Source organism: Anguilla anguilla, chromosome 7, assembly GCF_013347855.1.
Source record: "Anguilla anguilla isolate fAngAng1 chromosome 7, fAngAng1.pri, whole genome shotgun sequence".
Taxonomy (NCBI): domain Eukaryota; kingdom Metazoa; phylum Chordata; class Actinopteri; order Anguilliformes; family Anguillidae; genus Anguilla; species Anguilla anguilla.
The window spans coordinates 26,371,741-26,392,896 of record NC_049207.1 but is presented as its reverse complement, the minus strand read 5'-3'; the positions used below and the strand labels follow the sequence as shown (position 1 = coordinate 26,392,896).

General features: G+C 42.5%; 1 protein-coding gene across 1 annotated transcript in view; it reads left to right on the top strand.

Annotated features, from left to right (window-relative positions):
- Window positions 1-20,813, top strand: part of LOC118231895 (extensin-like) — a 36,466-nt gene extending 15,653 nt beyond the window's left edge. Inside the window, exons 3-6 of the mRNA XM_035426251.1 lie at window positions 19,370-19,727; window positions 19,811-19,889; window positions 19,972-20,151; window positions 20,304-20,813. Of these exons, the coding sequence (XP_035282142.1) occupies window positions 19,370-19,727; window positions 19,811-19,889; window positions 19,972-20,151; window positions 20,304-20,813 (1,127 nt within the window). The remainder of the gene's footprint in view (window positions 1-19,369; window positions 19,728-19,810; window positions 19,890-19,971; window positions 20,152-20,303) is intronic.
- Window positions 20,814-21,156: the final 343 nt, after the last annotated feature.

Below are 21,156 nucleotides of genomic sequence, written 5' to 3'. Positions count from 1 at the left end.
GTAAGAATGATACCATTACTGTGCATTTTATCTTCTCTTTGTGCACAGAAAACAGCTTTCCTAGCCCACAAAAGCATAAGGTTTTGTGACCTCATGGGAGTGGACTCATCTCCGCGGGCTTGTAGCGACCGAACATGCAGCCCAACGCCAGCTCAAAGCCGAATCACTTCAGACCGCAAGCGTGGCTCTTTGCTCGAGGAAAAAAGAAATTTCACTTCTTTATTTTCATAAGATTGTGCCTGATGACATACACTCTAAAGCAAACGGATGGTTCTTTGTAAGAAGCCTCTCGTGGCACGTTCTCTCCTGGCTAGCCGCCGAGACCAGGCCCCTATTGCCCACGGGCACACCCTGTGTGAAGGCCTCGCGTCGGGTTGGTGGAATCCTGCACGCTCTATCTGAAACGGCTTCACTCAGAACGGGCAGGGCCCGTCCACCCCCGGCTCTCCCCGAGAGACCCCCTCGATCACTCTGGCCCGGGCGCCTCTTGAATAAGTTTCGAGGTTTTCCTGAAGCGTCGGCTTTCCGGTGGGGCTGACAAGTCCCTCGTCGGAACACAAATTGCTTTTTCGGAATACAATAATGTGGCTGTCGGGGTTATCGGAACCGAGCGGGGAGGGAGGGAAAGGTCGAGAGAGCGCCGTACATGATAGCTGACGCACGCCCATCCAGGGGTCTACAGCTTGTCTGAAGCTCTTGGCCTTTGTAATTGCAGTCATAGTCTTTTCGCAATGTTTTTTACATTTTACATTTTTTTTTATAACAATGGCTTCTGTTTTAGGCACTTGTTTTTTTTTTTTTTTTTTTTTTAAATACTACTTGTTATTTAATAAATACTACTTGTTATTTAATAAAAATAAATGTGATAGTTTGACTTGAACTCAAGTTTAGTAATTAGAAATGTGTTTGCATTTGGTCTGGTTGTCTCCAGTTGGTTGTTGCTAGGTTGCATTAAAATATGGGCATTTAGCAGATACTCTTTTCAGGAGCAACTTTCACAGCTTCTGCTGTTTCTATGTATGTATGTTACATAGTATCCATTTATACAGCTAGATATATACTGAAGAAATGCTGGCTAAGTATTGAGCACAGAATGCTCTGGAGGCATGTGATTTCCCATGTGACCTAAGAGAGCCAATAATCTGCAGATTTGCACTGGAGTCATCCTCACCCATCACAGTGGAGACATTCTCAATGAATGTCATGGATCAACAGTGTGGGCCTCCAACTGCAGAGCTATGCAACAAGCCAGCACCTATTGGTCTGTCACTAGTATGGGCTGTCGACACGCCTTCCTTTTGTGAATACAGTGGTCCGCTAGAATCATGTCCATTCACTGTCTTATTAGTCTTTTCTAAGGGCTTATTCTCATCTCACAGACTACCCACTAGCTGACTGCTGCAGTGCTGATTTTTCAAATATTGAAAGTTTCATGTTGGGCCATTATAGTGGGCAAACATTATTTTAAAACTAAAAACAATAATTTCTTTTGTTTGCAGGTTTTTTCCTGATTTTTCTTTTCTTTTTGTCTTCCGAGCTGTGCTCTCCTTGCATCATTAGAAAGCCATGGATAAACTGACATTATATATTAGCATTGAATTATCAGAATGATTAAACTTCACTGGTGTGTGTTGTGCCATTTATTAATTGTAAATGTTAGCGATGTTGGTATGATTGTATGGAAAAAAGTAGACAGCCCATGAATTCAGTTCATTATATAGAATCCAGATGAATAACTAATCAGGTTGTATAACTGTCATTAGATGTTGTCTGGCTGAAATATTAAATGAAATATTTAAGGTAAAATTATTATTTTAGCAAGTAACACTGTAGCCATGATAAACCTGTTATTTTCCTGTCTAATGATCTTAGACAGTTTTTGTCCCAAATGCCATGGTCTCAAACTGTTTTCAGAATCTTTGTCTAATTTATTCTCCCTGAACCCCCTGCTTCATGCAGGGGGGTTCAGGGAGTGCTTTATGCAGTGGACCAATCGGAGCTCAAATGGGCCAGTCCAATGGGCTGTCAGCCTATCACAGCAGAGCAAATAATGTCATCATGTGAGCGGTAGTTTCACTAAAGCTATTTCTATCCCTCTCTCTTTCTCTGTCTCTGTCTCTCTTTCTCCCTCCTTCTCTGTTTCTCTTCCTCTCTGTCATTCTGTCGCTTTCTCTTCCAGTTGTTCTATATACAGTATAATCCATCCCTCCCACATAGTTTCTCTCTCTCTCTCTCTCTCTCTCAAGGTCATTTAAAAGAGTTGCCTCCAGGTAGAGACTACCGGCACGTTTCTCTGGGGAGACTGGATGTCTTTTTGCAGGCGTTTCTCCCGCATAAGACAGAAGGTTTGACATAAACCTCCAACCTCCTGCGGACCTCTGCTGGAAGGGGACCTGTGCAGTCAGCTTCTCTTCTGTCACTGCCGATTTTCACAGGGTCAGCGGGTGCCCGGCTCTGTCCGCATGACCGCATGCTCCTGTCCTGGAGAGTAGCCGGGATCATTGTGTGTGTGTGTGCGTGTGTGTATGTGTGTGCGCACGTGTGCAAATGTGTGTTTTTTGTTTTCTGTTTCATCAGTCTTTTTCTGGCCTAACGTCCTCCAGCCAAGTTTGCGCTCGCCTTTGAATCTGGTGACGTGAGCTGCTGCTTGTTCCCAATCTGCCATCCACCAGGCGAGCTGCGCAGGCCTGGAGTCTGAGTCACAGACAGCGTCCATGTGATACCTGCGCAGGTAGACTGTGCGTGACTCAGGTGGGGGATGAGACGCAGACGTCACACAACTCAACAATCTATGTTGTACAAGAGCTGTGGGCCAGACCTTTTTTTTTGGGGGGGGGGGGGTATATATTAGTGCTGGGCGCCCTCGCCCTGTCAAGTGGGATGGGATGGACACTCCACCGCCCTGTTTTCGCTGTCAGAGGACAAGGGCAGCTGGATCCACAGAGATCGACCGACAGTAATTAAGGGCCTTATTTGTTTCGCTCTGTCTGGCTGTACAGTGTCAGCGAGGAAGGTCGTATCTCTGCCTCATTCTCTGTGCTCCTCACCCTCTCCTCCCTCGCTCTCTCTCTCTCGCTCTCCTCCCTTGCTCTCTCTCTCTCTCTATCTCTTTGTCTCTTTCATTCTCTCTCTTTCTGTCTCTCCCTATGTCCCTCCCTCCCTCTCTCTGGGCTGACATGTTTTGCTGTAATTATAGCCAGGGAAGAGAAGTCGTGACAAGCAAACTTTTGGTGAGCTGTTTCATGGAGAACGTGAGCAGCAAAGCAAGTATATAGTGGGAACCACATCCAGGAGACCACCATGCCCTTTTTCATAATTTCAGTTTCATTAAAAAGGCTCTTTTGCCCATTGTGTGTTGACTTTTGTTCTCAAATGTTTGTGTTTTTATTTGACTAGATATGAGCTGTTTATTTTAAATCATGGGTTTCATTTTTAAATTAATCTTTAAAACTTACCACTACTACTACAGAAGTGCGGATACTTTTGCACACATATGCATACACATACTCATACTGAGATATAAATGTGATATAATTTCTAATAGATCATTATAAATCATGTAAGAGTTTTGTCTGTTTGTGACCTTGTAACCTGCATTGAATCAGTGACTGTGTAGAAAGATCCCATTTCTGATTCATAGATGCTTTCACTGGCCTGAGAATACTTTACATCTTATTATTATTATTATTATTATTATTATTATTATTATTATTAGGGGTCCAAGCAGCAAAGCTGCTGGAACCGTATTTTATCTGTTAGGATTATTTCTTATTCTTATCTTATTCTTATTATTCTTATTCTTATTTTTCTCCACTAAAAGTGTCTGAGGCTCAGCATAACCATAAGTCCTAGACCAACCAAATTTGGTAGGTGGGTTCCTATGGCCCCCCACTACTCAGGCACTACAAATCACCTATGTCGGCCCGATGGTGGCGCTATAACAAAGGGTCATGCTTAAAAGGCCATAACTCCCACACAAAAAGTCAGATAAACACAAAACTTCATCGACCTATGCATCTGAATGTGCTCTACAACTTTGCTATTGGGACCACCTATGTCCACCATATTGTTTGCCTGCCATTTTGACTTTTCTGAAAAACAGGTTTTTCTACAGGGCTTCTTCAATTTTGGCCCAATCAGCACCAAATCTGATACAGAGCCTCAGGGGAACAACCTACATAAACACAATATAAATGGGCCCAATCGGATAAAGAGTATGGCCCCTGTCAACTGACGAACTTCGACGAAGCGCGTTTCTTAGCACAAAATTGGCCATAAGTCATCAATATTTTATACAATCATCATGATATTCAGTAGATATTTTGGGTGAAGGTGTATGATCATGAGGACAAAACCATTTTAAAATCACCCCATAGAGGGCGCAATAGTGCCAATGCTTGGACCTCTCCCAATGCCGCTTGCGGCTTTAATAATTATTATTATTACTGTTGTTGTTGTTTTATTTAATCAAATCGTCCTGCTTTCATGATATTCTTCATAAAACACCAGTTTCATGGGAGCTTAAGGGACGGGTACTGTGGTATTTTTCAGAGTTATTTTTAATATACCTGATCTGTTTAAGCTGATTCACTGTAAAGTTGTATTCATTTTAAATGGTTTTTACAGTCCCTTCTTTTTCATTTTTATTTTTCCGCAGGTAACGGTACTCAGTGAAGTGGCATCTCTCTCTGGATGGGAGGCAAAGGACACAGGTTACTGTAATTAAGACGATCACGGAAAAGGTCGTCTGATTTGCATTACTGTCCCCGTATGTCTCCCCACTCCAGGGGGTCGGCTGTCAAACCAGTCGCCTTAATTGTCTAAACTGATTCCCGGGAACTGCTGGGCAATATTGGAGGGCTACTACACACAAATTATCAGTGTAAATGCCAGTCCACCTGCATGGTGCCGAAGACGAGGACAGGGCAGAAACAAAGAGGCTAAATATTGGCCGTGTTTGCTTTTTCTCTCACTGTTTCATGGTGTGTGCTTGACAGTAATTGCATGGGGACACCTCAGGCCTATTTTGGAATACAGTGCTTTGCAAAAGGGCTGACTCCTTTGCTCATGTGATATACGTTCACCTGAAACTTAAGTATCATGCCAATATTTCTAATGGCTTAAAAATAATTGTCACGTTTTTGTCCACCATAGCAGTGTTTATCGGGGAAAAGTTACTAGACGAAATTTTCACAGCATACATTTGGGCTGAGTTATGTCATTTGTGGGAAGCTGTGATAAACTGCCATGCATGCTTAAAGCAGTATTGTGATATAGGTTATATACTGTATGAATCAAGTTAACCAGTTTCAATGGAAGTTCAGCTGTATGTGCATATGAATATCCAAATATAGATAAAATGAATACATCAATATCTAACATGTGCAAAATAAAGCGTATGTAAACACTATGACTTTGATCTAAGGCATGCAAGCAGTCTCAGATTTGCGTACTCTTCTTGAAAATAGATTTCTTCCAAAAAAGAATCCACAGGCTACATGAAAGAGCTCCAGGCTGTTTAGTACACCCTATATGTGAAAACTGAAAAAATATATATTTTTAACCAAAATCAAAGTCCTTTTTCTTATCTTCCTTGTCTTTTGTAGTTTTCTGCAGCTCTCGTCACGAGGGAGTCTTTGCCCCAGAACGACAGACGGGCGTGTGCATTCATCTGTTCTGAAACGCAACAAAAGTGAGCAAAACAAGGGGCACATTCTATGAAAAACGGGAGGGAATTGCAGACGCAAGTTCAACACGCTTTTTTTGTCTCAGCCAAAGTTGAAGACACTATGCCTGCAGAACATAGCCCCGTCTGCTCTCTAAAGAGTCTAGCAACTTCTCGCTGAATCCAGTCAATGTTTTTTAAAATATTAAAACCAAAACGCAAATCTGTGGTTTTGTATTTTAAGCATTGAGGATATGCTGCTTTAAATTGGTTTAACGTATTATATATAGCACAGATAGGGCCACAATGTCTGCATGCCTAACTCCAGTCCTGGAGGGCCACAATGTCTACAGGCTTAACTCCAGTTCTGGAGGGCCACAGTGTCTGCAGGTTTAACTCCAGTTCTGAAGGGCCACAGTGTCTACAGGCTTAACTCCAGTCCTACAGGTGGCCCTCCAGGATGGGATTCTGACATGTGGTCCTCAGATGTGTTACTGAAGAGCAGAGATCTCAAACTGAAATCCTGAAGGGCCACAGTGTCAGACTAGCACAATGCGGTGGAATACATAAAAAAATGTTTTTTTGATCTATAGATTAGATTATCTATGTTTATATAGCAAGTCTTCATTTCTTTCATTTTTTAAACTAAATTTTACACTATCTGGATTATGAATAGGTGTATTTCTGGGTATTTTAATGGTACTGTGTGGATAAGCATAGCAAATATTAACAAGGAAATAAAATGAATTAATAATAAAAGCATCGGAATCTCTGAAATGTTTCATTCTCACTTGTTTTTATTCATTTTTCCATGTTCGGAAACAACCATGGAAACAACAGCACAAAGCGTAAATATAAAAAGACAATAACAGTGATAACAACAACAATAATACAGTACAAGAAATAATAATGAATAATTAAAGAATAGCAATAAAAAAGGGGGCGGGTGGCTTTCATTTAAGACAAAATAAGGTCTTTAATGTTGGCTACTCTTCTCTCTGTTAGACCCTCAGTCTATGTGAGGAAATGGTTGCAGACCAAATCAAATTTCCCTTTAAGGTTGTTCGGTCTGGCTATCGTGCTTTCAGAAGTAACAGTCTTGGTCATAACCTTCAGCCAAATCTGTACACTCCAGCCTACATGAACTCTTAGCCCCATGGAATGTTAATAGCTTCCTCTGTGTGATTAAAATGCCCTTCACTGAGAGAGAAAATCCACCTGCTGAAAGGGTTCATAGTCTCATAGCTGGAAAACTATGTAATTATGGTGCTTATTGGAGTCATACATCATCAACACACTTTCCCGATTGGTCGACATGTTTGCCTGGGGACAGGGGTGGGGGGGTGTAAGTGTGTGCACTGCCCTGGATGGCCACCAGTGTCACAGATCTCCCTTCGCTACAATAATTAATATGATTCAGATTGTATTGATGGTGGCCTGAAGAGGTGCATCACAGAAAAATATAAACATTGACTTCAAAATAAATTTACAGGCTTGGTTCAAATAATGAATCCACAACACACATACTCACCTACACAAGCACACACACACACACAGTTGGTCTCTGCACAATGAAGCCTGGTGCCTTGGTATGATGTAATTCTCTCCCCTCTCTCCTCCATCTGAACCAACTCACACTCTTTCTCTCACACACACTCTCTCTCTAGTTTAAGATATAACTCTATAACTCAGGGTTTGCGGGTTTGATTTCCACATTGGGACACTGCTGTTGAATGTTTGAGCTAATTTACTTCATCCGAACTGCTACAGTACATGAAGGAAAAACATAAATATTTGATGTAAGGGTGGCTCATCCTGCTCGAAAATTGGTTTCAGTGGTATGCTGCTCAGTCGTATTGAATCCTGGTATCACACATTTGTCTAACAGTGCCCACATCTTCCTTGCCTGTTGTCCTGTCACACCCCTATCCCTCCTCTCTCTCTCTCTCTCTCTCTCTCTCTCTCTCTCTCTCTGAACTCCTGTTCATCTTTCTGCACATCATGCTGCCAGCATGAAATATGCATGCATGGAGATTCATTTTAATCAAGAGGACTCCTGCTTCAAATTTGTTTAATGAGCTTTGTGTTTTCGGCGTGACAATTGATCAAAAAGACAGTAATTATTTTTCCCTCAAGAGCGTCACTGTTGAAGCGATTAAACCCCAAAAGGAAAAAAAAAAAGAAAAAAAAATTTGCAGAAGATTTTATCTGGGCATTGCTGGGTGTTTGAAAATACAATTATCTGCTTCTCTTTGTGTTTTTGAGGTTACAGGCTTTTTCGGGAGGGTAGGTCATCTTCATCCATCAGGTTTAACGAGGAGTGACACAAACGCATATGTGGATGGATGAGAATGCCCAACCCGGAAAATCAGCCTTTATATTATGCAATGATAGTCTCCAGGTGTTGCTCTAAAACATTAGCGTTTACAATGGATGAAAGGAGGGGAATGAACAATCTCCCAGTAAGCATTCAGCAGAAGTGAGACAGGCAACAATTCAAGGTGGGGGGCCGGGAAGGGGGAAGGGGAGGAGTAGGAGAGGAAGAAAGCACTAATCATTCTGCCGTGTAGCGGAACTTCTGCATTCTGTGACTCTGAATAATTTCCGCTTGCATTACGTCCTGTCATATGAATCATTTTGGATTATCATGCAATATGATAAAGACCCACCATCTTATGCGTCTAATAATAGCCCCCACCCCCATATTCCCACTCAGGTCATTTGCAGGTGGGTTGTTTTTATTTTTCTGTCCTCTGGCAACATTTCCATATGGTGTTTTGCAATCCACGTCTTCCAATTGGTCGATTACAGGTACTCATGAATATTCATAAGGAAAGGTTACCCAGAACCTTAATGTATTTTTTATTCAGCTGAAAGCTGCATATATTTTTCATGGTAGACTACTGGTTCAGTGAAGTATTTTTATCAGGGGTATCTTGAAAATCTGAATGATACCCAACCCTTGTCGTGAAACAATATTATGTGGGGTTTGCACGTGAAATTTCATTTCACAAATATAAATGAGTTTCCCACAATGATTATACAGCTATAAAGTTGTTTGTGAATTCTGTCTGTTTATATGAAGTCAGAAGGCATAGAAGTTAATTTACAGAAGGGCTGAGAGTCTGTGATCATTGTGGTTATTTCTGTAGGAAACCCTGAAAAGTGCCAAACTCTCGGGGCTGTATAGGTATGGGGAATGCCCCACCAACCCATAACTTGGCAGATGGCATACAGTATCTGCCATCCCAATTATGAATTCTGCATCCTTTACGCTAAATCTCTAACATTGGCTGTCAGCCTCCATTAATGTGTTTTCCTCACTCACAGACCCCGCTGGCTTGTCTATGAATAAAGCGTAATCTCTGAAGGCTTCTGTTAATAAAGTGGTGCACAAGAGCTTTAGTTTGATAAACATACAACCTGTTGTTCCCTCTAGAAAATGCCCTCTGTCAGAGCACTTTTGTGACCATGCAGTTGTAAACATGTGATATGACAGTATGAATTGAAGATTATTGTGTGCATTAGTGTACAACTAAAAAAGTAATTACAGTGTTAACAGATGTACAGGCCTATGCTTACTACCTGTTATGCACGTATAAAGGCGGCAAGATCTCAATATAGTATAGCATTATCTTTAGCTATTAATTAACCAGAAAATCATACCAGGGGTTACAATTTGTTTTGGCAGCACAGTGGCAGAACTGTGCAATGTCGACAACATCAAATACAAACACAGTTATTATAGCGTAGATTTATTTACAATCACAACCGAAAAGAAATTGGTTGTTTAAGAAACATTTTTTTTTGTTTTATCTTTGATTTACAAGCTGCACTTAACATTGAAATGCTGTTAATGGTGGCGCAATTGGGAGAGAGAGCGAAGGCATGAAGTTATTTAGATTCACTGCGACTAGAAGAAATCATCAGTAGCTTAAGTCTGCACTGTAGAAAACAAGTCCCTTGAAGTTCCATATCAAGCTAACTAGTGGGAACTTGACCAGCTGCACATTTATTGGGACAAATTAGTGCTGCTGTATCAATTAGAGTGGCCATGTTAAGTACGCCCCCCTCAGTCCCGACAGACCCTCTAACAAAGCTTTTACAAAAAAACACAATTAACTTCCCCTAAAATGCAGCATTGATTCATTATCATGTTTTAATTAGATTCTGGTGGCTGGCTGTTCCTTGCGGCTGGCGCCCCATAAAACGGCCGGAAAAGACAAAAACGGGTTCCAGTAATTCTGAGATGCTCTTCAGACTTTAACCAAGGGTTTGTTTGTCTGGCTGAAGCGCTTTGTTCTTATTTTTTTTAATATAAATTTGGCACCCAATATGGGACTGAATTCCTACCCTAATTTGCAATCCAATTGACTATTTCTAGCCGTGTTCATGCAGGAATGCCACTGCTGATTTGTGAGTGTAGACAGCCGTCATTCTCCTCCGAGAATATGCGGTGTCGCCAGCCTGGTTATCTTCACGCCAAAGGCCACAGCTGAGCTTGCACAGAGCTGAGTCGGTGGAGGACTATGGACCACTTTTGCATTGGGTCCGTGGGTGCCCGTTCGACCAGTGGGGGTCGCTTGAGAGCGATTAAATGTGGAACCGTAACCAACTCAACCTTCCGTTACCCTGGGCTATGCAGCTGCCAATTGTGCATCGCCCTAAGACTGCAGGGATCATCCATTCACCACAGGGTGGAGCCTTAACCGAATGAGCCACCCAGCAGCCTGTCAAAAGCTTTCAAGGCTCTGTTGTATAACAGTTTTTTTTTCCAGTCCAGTTCACCAGCCCCTTCTCCTTCCTCCAAGTATTTTTCACTTTTTGTGAAAACTGCTTTTCTTCAAATTGAATTTTAAGTGCATAGAAAAGTACTATTAGAACAAGATCTACCAAAATGGGACAAACACAAGCACACCCACACAGCAGAGTAAAACGTGGAAAAACAGCTCACCTAAGAATTTCAAATGAGGTCAACAACAGTGCCTAAAGCACCCTCTTATCTCACTGTTCAAGGTGGCAGACTTTGCTCCGTGTAGTGTTAGCTGCTTTTTTTTGACACAAGAACACAAAATATAAAGACTTGTTTTTTTGCGCTTGCAGGGTGAGGAAGCACAGTTGGCTGCAGGAGGCTGAACTGATTAGGACACATGAGAAGTACAGCCGTTTGAGGATGGAGATGTAAGGGTCACGCCGGCGCTTAGCTTTGGAAAGACAGCATAATGGCCCGGCTTGAATACAAAATTAACCTCAGTAGTTTCAGGTGGTCAAACTTCTGGCAGAACCCGCCGTGAATTAACAAGAGCATTACCTTTTCATGTTGATGGCAGTTGGGGAGGAACTCTCTGACAAACAGCTCCAAGTCTCTCCAGAATTTCTGGGAGTGGTTTGATTTTTAAACTTTCTGCATGCCCACAAGCAATATAAAATGTCTTCTGCAATTTTCACCAGGCTAGACTTTCTTTACTGTCACATGCAAGACCCACTCTTGTATCTTTACTCTAGCCAATATGGGTCTCACCCAATCAGAGGAAAGTACACATCCTTTACCATGACAGAACCATTGAAATGAAAGCAATTTGCACTCAGTGGGGTCAGGATTGCATATTTTCAGAAGGTTGAACTGTTACATTCACAGTATAATCAATATAATCAACTATAAACAGGCCCTCAAAATAGCCTTTGCTTGAGTCACAACTTCTCCAGCTAGGCATTGCTGGTGATGCCGGGACTCAAGAGAAGGCTCTTTTGAGGGCCCATGTTACTGTCTACAATGGAAGGTCTTGCCACAGTCCCAAAAACTGTCACATTTTCAAATTTTTTATTTCTGAAATTGATCGTCAGGAGCACATACAACACGTTTACAGGAAATTCACAGAGAATGCAGATCCTCACATTGCAGTACCTGCCTATAACCAGTCATCATCTGTTTATGAGCAGACATGGCCTGTTTATGACCAGCCATAGTCTATACTTATGATCAGTCATGGCCTGGGTGTTAGCCTTTGACAGTAAAACAAGGTTGATGTTAGTCAGCATATGCCCTTGTATTCATCAATTAAAGGACATGCAGTTTGGAAACTTCACTTTTTGCTTGGTTTGGCTGGACATGTCCATACTTAGCAAGAAGTGCAAAAGCAGTGGGAAAAAAAATGATTAGCGCATGATGCTTAGAAGCGCTAAATCTGATGCTTGGAAAATATGAGTCATTACTCCACATCCCAAAGGTGTAAAAAAACGATTTGAGTTATCTCTGCACATTTTGACGGTGTGTCTTTCACATACCATGTGTAATGTTTTTCTGGTTGAATGGGCAATTGCGTTGTTCTGATTTATAGTCTGTTGCACCAGGAAAGAAAATTGAATATTTTAAACAGGGTTAATCCACATTTCTCCTTCTCAGAACATGGACCAATGCATTATTTATGAACAAAAGTTTTTCTGACTTAGTGAACATTACTTCCAGCCAATAAAGAGCTGAGGAGGCATGTGGTTGTTCTCAGCAGCTTTGGGCTCATTTTGATTGGTGCATCAAGCTAAAAATGGGGTGGGACTTGTTACTGATCCCAGCACTAGCAGCATGTGATAGTTTGGTGTTATCGTGTTTCACGCTTGAACATTTTACAGGAAATCTCGCTTGTTGAAACCAAAGAGAAGCATTAACTGGAAACACCTCGGATCTACCCAGGACATTTTTTACACTTCTGAATTCTAAACTGGTTTTCTTCTTGGCAAAGATCTATGCAATCATGTGTGTGTGTGTGTGTGTGTGTGTGTGCATATAACATACATGCCTGAGCATTTATGTAATGTGTGTGCGTGTTTGTACCTCAAGTGTTTAAAATGCATGTGTGTATAACGTGTTTGCGTACATGTGTATGTGTGTGTGTAATGCACATACTCTGTGTGTTTCGTATGTGTGTGTGCGTGTGTGTGTATGCTGCATGCATTGCCCCAGGTCTGACTAACACATAGAATTTTTCTGAACATCTGAGCCCTTTTACTGCTCCTCTACCTTCCCTGAGACCACACAGGACATTTCTGAGTATAAACTGAGCCCAAGAGCAAGGAACCACTGCCAAACCGAGAGAGAGAGAGAGAGAGAGAGAGAGAGAGAGAGAGAGAGAGAGAGAGAGAGAGAGAAAGAGAGAGAGAGAGAGAGAGAGAGAGAGAGAGATTTGAGATTTAAAAACCTTTTTATTGGGACATTGTTTAACCACAGAAATTACTGTATTTCAAAACAAAAATAATATACAAGCAACATAAAGAGAAAACCAATTAACAAACTAACCACAGGCAGAAAAGAGAGAAATAGCTAGAGAAAAGAGGGATAGACAGAGAGAGACAAAGAGAGAGAGAAGAGAAACATATACACTTCCATTTTCTTATATAAAAAAACATCCAAACTCCATCAGCAAAAAAAAATTAAAAGAAAATAATAAAAATTCAAAGGATCAAAAACCAAGATTAAGCCCCCTTCCTCATCCACATGACATAGCACCCTATTTACTCCCCACAAGTGCTCAAAAAGCTGTTTGTTTCCCACAAGTGTATAGTAGGAGAACTCTACGCGAAGCCTTGCTGCTATCAGTCCACACATGATTTTCGCTGCGTCTATTGATCCTTCCTCAATTCTTTTGTTTTTCCTACTCATCCAAGTTGCTAGCTTAGCCTGCCCAAAAATATAATTTAGCAGACACACCCTCCTCTTCTCTAACACTATGTAGAGAGAGAGAGAGAGAGAGAGAGATGACCATACCAATGCAAAGAGAGAGAGAGGGAGTGTGCTTAAGAACTGAACTTAGGAGTTCCCTTTTAAATGATTAAACTGAAGAAGAACAAAGTTAATCTGCTAGAATGATAGTATTAAAGAGTACATGAGCACTGAGGTAGAATGTTAAAGGAAAAGGTGAAACTTGGATGCTTGGATGTGACAACAGCGAACAGCATGTAAGAGCATTTGCAGATTTTTTAGAATGACACAGCATGCTGACACCATAAATATAAACCCTAAAGATATTGTGGCATGGTCTATTGTAAATATAATAGCAATGTCGCAGCTACAAAGCTAACCCAAGCTAAAGTGCCTTTGTTTTAAATGTGAAGAAGACTGGTTTGGACAGAATGGTTCCATTGAATATAATTGGGGATGACTGGAGTCTGTACTGATTTTCATTCCGATTAAATTGTGAGTATGTCTGATTTGCACACCATAATTGACAATTGCACCTTTCCTGCGAGGAAGAATTCTAGAAGAATGGAAGCGAAAATGTGTTTTAAGAAAGTCATTCAAAGGGCAAAAAAAAAAACCCGGTGTGAATAAGTAAGTTGAAAAGGCGAAGAATTATTTGGAGCAATTCTCAAGTGTCGGTGACTTGGTTTCAGCACCCTGTCCAAACTGGCATTTTCAGTAATGGCCGCCACGGCAGGGTCAGTGTGCACATGCTGATTATCCCGAGAGCAGAACAGCCCACAGTGCGGGGGACCCAGGGAGGAGATGGCTCATTTGAATGTTCCACATACAGAAATTCCACAGAAATGACTCAAAAATATGATCTTATTAGCTGCTTCCCAGCGAAAACCCATTTCCCAGTCTGGAAAGGTCAGAGTTCCATGGTTCTCTACAAAGGACCAGCTGATGTGTCAGTAGGGGGATTCTGCAACTGCCCAGGCTTGCTCAGCTTTTATTGGGTCACAATGGCTCATTATAACTCTCATTGCCATTGGATGAGACAATGAGAATTATGTATATGTGGCTGCCTGTCAATTAAAAAAAAGTTGTTGATTTTTTTCCCTTTTAGCTCATAGTTAATCTTTACTGGATAGTCTACTCAATCAGTATAGTAATTCCTATTAAATGAAGGAAACATTTATATATTAGATATATTTCAATCCAGGCGTTAAGCAAAAACATGTGGAGCTGTACTGCCCTTTGGGGGTATAGGTGGTGAGTCACCCCCAGTGTAGTACAGCTGGTTCTGCCGTATGCTAACATGCTAGTGGCACTTAGCTGGCTTTACTGTTTGCTAATGTGCTATAGGCATGTTTACTTTTTAGGGCAAATGGATTTGGGAGGAGAAGGGGAAGAGGACATCCCAAAGTCACTTATGCCCTCAACCTGAACACCAAGAAGAAACAGTGCATTGCTAACAGATGCTGACGTCCTGTTTAAGTGCTTTATTACCCTCCTACCCCCACCCACTGGCTCTGTTCCCAGCAGAAGCCGTCCAATCAAATCTTTGCCTTTCTCTCTTTTTACCATCTCCCGGAGACCATGTTGTCCCTGCAAGGCGAGACCATGCATCTCTGCCTGGCCGGGGTTTGTGGGTAATTGATGGTGTAATAATCAAATTTGTGCTTGGGTGGCCTCCGTCAAACCTCCCACCCCCACCCCCCAGAGACCAAGCATTCTGGTCTCCCCTCCCACAACTTCTGTCTTCTCGCCCCCTCCATCTCAGCAGCCAGGCTGCGACCGTGCAGTTATTCATGGTTTCATTAAAAACACAGATAACATAAGGTGTGCAGATTTGTGTTCAGGAAAGCCATATTCCAGCATGATTAAATAAATGAACTAATCCCAGAGAGAACACACACAGACTAAAAGCCACAGAGGAGATTTTTAAAAATGTGTTACATGTTCCTTTGGACTGTAGCCCATATTTAATAAAAAAATTCTGTAATTTACCATTACATCAAGATTGCCAGAAAATCCAACACAAACCAATATGCACAGCATTATTTCAGACCATCTTATTTGCAACCTTGTTAGGCTGCCTGCAACACACCTTCTAAACCCAAATAATGATTGGTTTAATACAGTATATTCTGTATATTTATGATTATTTATAATTATATTTGATTTTTCAAACTCACAAGAATGCCTTTTCAAAATAAAAACCTTTAGATTATCGTGCTTTTCCGTCAGGACAGTCATTTTCCTTAATATAAAATCCAGGTAATTTCCTGTATTTTAATTCTTGTATATCACAGTTATTAATTTATTTCGTTGGTTGTTTACTTTTAGTGTCTTTGAACTCAACAACCCACTTCTGTTTTTCATCTTTTGTTGGAAAAAGCAGAACCTGTTGCTGGCTTGCCGCCAAGTCCCAATCGGAATGGTAACCTAGGAAACAGATAATGCCTTTGATGGTCAGTGATCGTCTCCTGAATCCTAACACTGTGTTGCAGCACCTCCTCATACATTAACTGATATACTGCCATAAATAACACATGCTACCTGACCAAAACTAATATAGGAGCTGCTGTACCACTGGGCAGCTACACATTACTGTGAAATGAAATACACCTGTACTGTATTTATAAAGTTATATAATGCACCTGTGACAAGCATTATGGTTAATGTCTTCAAAGATATATATAGATAATATATTGTGAAATAAGTCTCAAAGATGCAAATTTTTTAAAAGAAATGAATCTCGTATGCTTTTACAAATATTTTTGTCTTTTTTATTATTATATACAACCCTATCATGAAAGTGTTATACAAGCTTGTTTTAAAAAATATATAATGTATATTTCCAAACGAAGGGTTACATGTCTCATCATTTACATCATTTTTGATCACGATAAACATTTACACCAATCTCTTTGGTGTGGATCAACGTTTTATAAGCTCAGTTCGTTTTGACAGGTGTGAAACCTCCGCCAACACTGTGGTGCGCACCAAACAAGCAAACTGTGGTTGGCTAAACACGTGTCTCAGTCCTCTTTCTCAGTGAACTTTTGTGTGGTGTGTGCTGTTAAGAACACAGTTCTGTGATAGTCTGGACCAAAAATGTTATCTGGATAAATTACAGGAAATGTAGTCTGTGAGTTGTGGGTAGGTTTAAGGCAAAACGGGAGGAAAACATATTTTACCTCTGCAAACTAGAACAATGAGGTACTTGAAGGGAAGAGGAGACCCTCTGATTTCTGGAATATGACTGCACACCAGGCTCAAACTCTACACTAGGCTCAGCTACCTCCACCTCGAGCTCAACTACCTCCACCCCACACTCAATTATCTCCACCCCATGTTCACCTACCTCCACCCAAAGCTCAGCTATCTCCACCCTAGGCTCTACTATCTCCAAACCAGGCTCAACTATCTCCACCCCATGCTCAACTATCTCCACCCCAGTCTCAACTGCCTCTGCCCCAGTCTCAAATACCTCCACCCCAGACTCAACTACTTCACCCCAAGCTCTACTATCTCCACCCCATGCTCAACTACCTCCACCCCAGGCTCAATTATCTCCACCCCATGCTCAACTACCTCCACCTCAGGCTCAACTGCCTCTGCTCCAGCCTCAAATACCTCCACACCTGGCTCAACTACCTCCACCCAAGGTTCTTCTTTGATTGTAAACACAAGACTAAAAAATCAAGCATTGTATGCTTTTAACAAAGTTCAAACAATGATCATGATATGTTTTTAAAAAATTGGAATTTACTCATTATATTTTTTAATTTATAAAATATTGACTATTCTGAATCATCAGGTAGACTGTTGCATTTCTGGCAACTGTGTGAAATCCTATAATACTAATTAATAATTTAGCCCAAATGATGATTTTACTTTTAAAACTAATAAATGTTTTGAGTTGTGGTAGGGGTCATTATTTTTAAGTTGATCAACAGGTAGAATCCTGCATTCCTGACATTTATGGAAAGTCTGGCATTTGTGTTATAGTAGGAAAATAATAAGTGGCCTGATATGAGTCAGTATGCTTCATGATTAATCAGCATGCTTGTTCAGCATGTTCAGCTGACTATTGGCACTGCTAGGTAATAAACCAGGATATGACAATAATAATATCAGGAAGAGGCCCTTTTGCACAAATTTTGCACTTTATTTTTCAACTGTTCAAAGTAAAGAGTGTGATATTAGACTAACAGGAATACGAATACATTTAAATTGTCGTGGACCTTTCCTGTGGTCTACTACGTCTGGCAGTATTACTGAGCAGAAGCCTTTGCAGTTACGATAGTCTGCTGGGCTGTCAGGTGGTTCCAGGATGCCAATCTGGGTCTCATCTACTCCACCATAACACTGTGGGAACCTCCAATTGTCACAGTAACCTTGAACTATTTCTCTCAGGTCTGCAGCAGAGAGTGTTGTGATGTATTGAAGTCTCAAGATTCGTTTATAGCGAAGACAACTTCTTGTGTGAATTGGTACGCACCGCACAATCCAACACCAAACAGGTGTGAAATGGATCTGGACCTCTAAAGTCATATTGCCACACGCACAGGGACTGGCTGCCTGTTCCTTGTGTTCCGATGTGTCAGTCAGAGTCGAAGATTGTCACACAAGCGGAGGAAGGTGAATCTTCTCATCCTAAAATTGAGGAGCCACTCTCTGTCAGACCAGCACTCACACACATTATTATTATTATTATTATTATTATTATTATTATTATTATTATTATTATTAATCTAGCTGAAGCAACGTATGTCATGTCAATGAATTTAATTTAATTGATTAGTGTATTAGAATTACAATGGCAGCCTGTTCCTTCTTGGCTTTTAGCACCATCATGACCAATAAATAGAGGACATTTACCTGACTGAGTGTCTTTGGAACAAATCCAGAGTCCCGATTTTGTATGAATGCAACATCAGAGCATGGCTTCTTCTTAGCAGCATCTTCCTAGCAACACGATGGAACTGTATTGCATGCATATATTGAACATTTACATATTCAATTTGAAGTCTGGACAGAACCTCACATTTTTGGTGTTCTGCCCATAACAGGTGCTGACAATAATGGTAAATCAAAACCAAATAAAATGCAATACAATGCATCACATGGTCCATACTTTGTCCTGCAGGTAAATGTAAGCTATAACTGAGAACTGAAATTCACACCAAATTTCTGACTAATCAACAAAAATCACATAAAACCAAATGGACTAAATGATAAATATTGAATTAACCAAACAATGTAATTAACCAAACAAGTAACCAAACTCTAGTGTGGACTTCAGCAAACAAACTGGGTGTAGAAACAGCCTAATACTCATTAATTTCACCCTTCATTATGCTTGTGGAATGGGAACCAAGTGTCGTCAAAACGTCCTGTATGCAAACTCAAAAGTTACAGCTGCAGCCTCCATGGTGTGTGCGATTAAAGAAGTTCCTATTCAATTCATGACTGAAAAGCAGATGAAAGCAGGCAGGTTTAACTGTGCAATCCTGTATTAATCACTGTGAGAGAAGAGGCCAGGACTGTTCAGTAATGGAGAAATTTATGTTCGCTCACAGTGGAAATATTGACTTGAGAGATTGGGGGTGCACACCAGTGATAGTCAGTGAGCTCTGGCTGCAGGAGGCAAAGAATACACCTGTGTCTGATAAATATCTTTGAACTTTTTTGATAGTTTTGCATAAATAACAAGCACGCCAGCCTCAATAAAGATCAAAGCAGGAGAATCCGAACCACAGCTTCCACTAAATCCCAGGCTATTGCTGAATTTAATTTTTTTTTCCAGGCCATTTCGCCATGGCAATACCAATGAATTTTTTTGTAAGTTTGTGCCTTTTCATTAGATACTGTGTTTAAAAATGTTCGTCATGGTTGCTGCTTCTTTGGAAGTTTTTGGGCCTGAGGCGTATGCCTACAGGAGCTCTCCTAATAATCAGTAAAGCTTTAAACTGCACACCTGGGCCCAGTACCCCCTCTCCAACTACCCACCCCCGCAGAACCCACTGTCCTACTGCCCCCCCAGTACCCCCCTCCTACTGCCCCCACAGTACCCCCTCTCCTACTGAACTCCCAGTACCTCCTTTCTTACTACCCACCCCCACAGTACCCCCTCTCCTACTATCCACCCCCACAGAACCGCCTCTTCTACTGCCCACCCCCACAGTCCCCCCTCTCCTACTACCCACCCCCGCAGAACCCACTGTCCTACTGCCCCCCCAGTACCCCCCTCCTACTGCCCCCACAGTACCCCCTCTCCTACTACCCACCCCTGCAGAACCCCCTCTTCTACTGCCCCCACAGTACCCCCTCTCCTACTACCCACCCCTGCAGAACCCCCTCTTCTACTGCCCCCCAGTACCCCCCCCTCCTACTGCTCACCCAGTACCCCCCTCCTACTGCCCCCCAGTACCCCTTCTCCTAATGCCCCACCCCTGCAGTATCCCCTCTTCTACTACCAACCCCTCCAGTACCCCCTCCCCTACTGCCCACTCAGTACCCCCCTCCTACTGCCCCCCAGTACCCCTTCTCCTAATGCCCCACCCCCAATACATCTTCTCCTGCCCCCCAGTATCCCCTCTCCTACTACCCACCCCTGCAGTATCCCCTCTTCTACTACCAACCCCTCCAGTACCCCCTCCCCTACTGCCCCCAGTACCCCTTTTCCTACTGCCCACCCAGTATCCCCTCTTCTACTACCAACCCCTCCAGTACCCCCTACTGCCCCCCAGTACCCCCACTCCTACTGCCCCCCAGTACCCCCACTCCTACTGCCCACCCAGTACACCATCTCTTACTACTCACCCCTGCAGTACCCCCTCTCCTACTGCCCCCCCAGTACACCATCTCTTACTACTCACCCCAGCAGTACTCCCTCTCCTACTGCCCCCCAGTACCCCCACTCCTACTGCCTCCCAGTACTCCCACTCCTAGTGCCTGCCCAGTACCCCCACTCCTACTGCCCCCCAGTACCCCCACTCCTACTGCCCCCCAGTACTCCCACTCCTAGTGCCCGCCCAGTACCCCCACTCCTACTGCCCACCCCTGCAGTACCCCCTCTCCTACTGCCCCCCCAGTACCCCATCTCTTACTACTCACCCCAGCAGTACTCCCTCTCCTACTGCCCCCCAGTACCCCCACTCCTACTGCCTCCCAGTACTCCCACTCCTAGTGCCTGCCCAGTACCCCCACTCCTACTGCCCACCCCTGCAGTACCCCCTCTCCTACTGCCCACCCAGTACCCCCACTCCTACTGCCCCCCAGTACTCCCACTCCTACTGCCCCCCAGTACTCCCACTCCTACTGCCCGCCCAGTGCCCCCCTCCTACTGCCCACCCAGTATCCCCACTTCTACTACCCACCCTCGCAGTACCCTCTGTCCTACTGCCCACCCCCCCAGTACCCCCTCTTCTACTGCCCACCCAGTACCCCTTCTCCTACTAACCACCCCCCAGTACTGCCTCTCCTACTGCCCATCCAGTACTCCCTCTCCTAATGCCCCACCCCCTGTATGCCCTCTCCTGCCTCCCAGTACCCTCTCTTCACAGCCCCTCCAATGCTCCCTCTCATAGTACCCCCTACTATCCTGCTACCTTATGATTGAAATTATGCACTAAGAACTCTGTCCTAATAAATAAATTATACTTTTTTTCTGGCAAGCAATGCCTAAAGGCTCCAAAAGTTTTTACTGGATTCTGTGGATTCACAGATGATAGAAGGTACAGCAAAATAAATTTGCCAATAGTTTTAAGGATTACTTGTATCCTTGTATTGTGTTGTCTAAAGA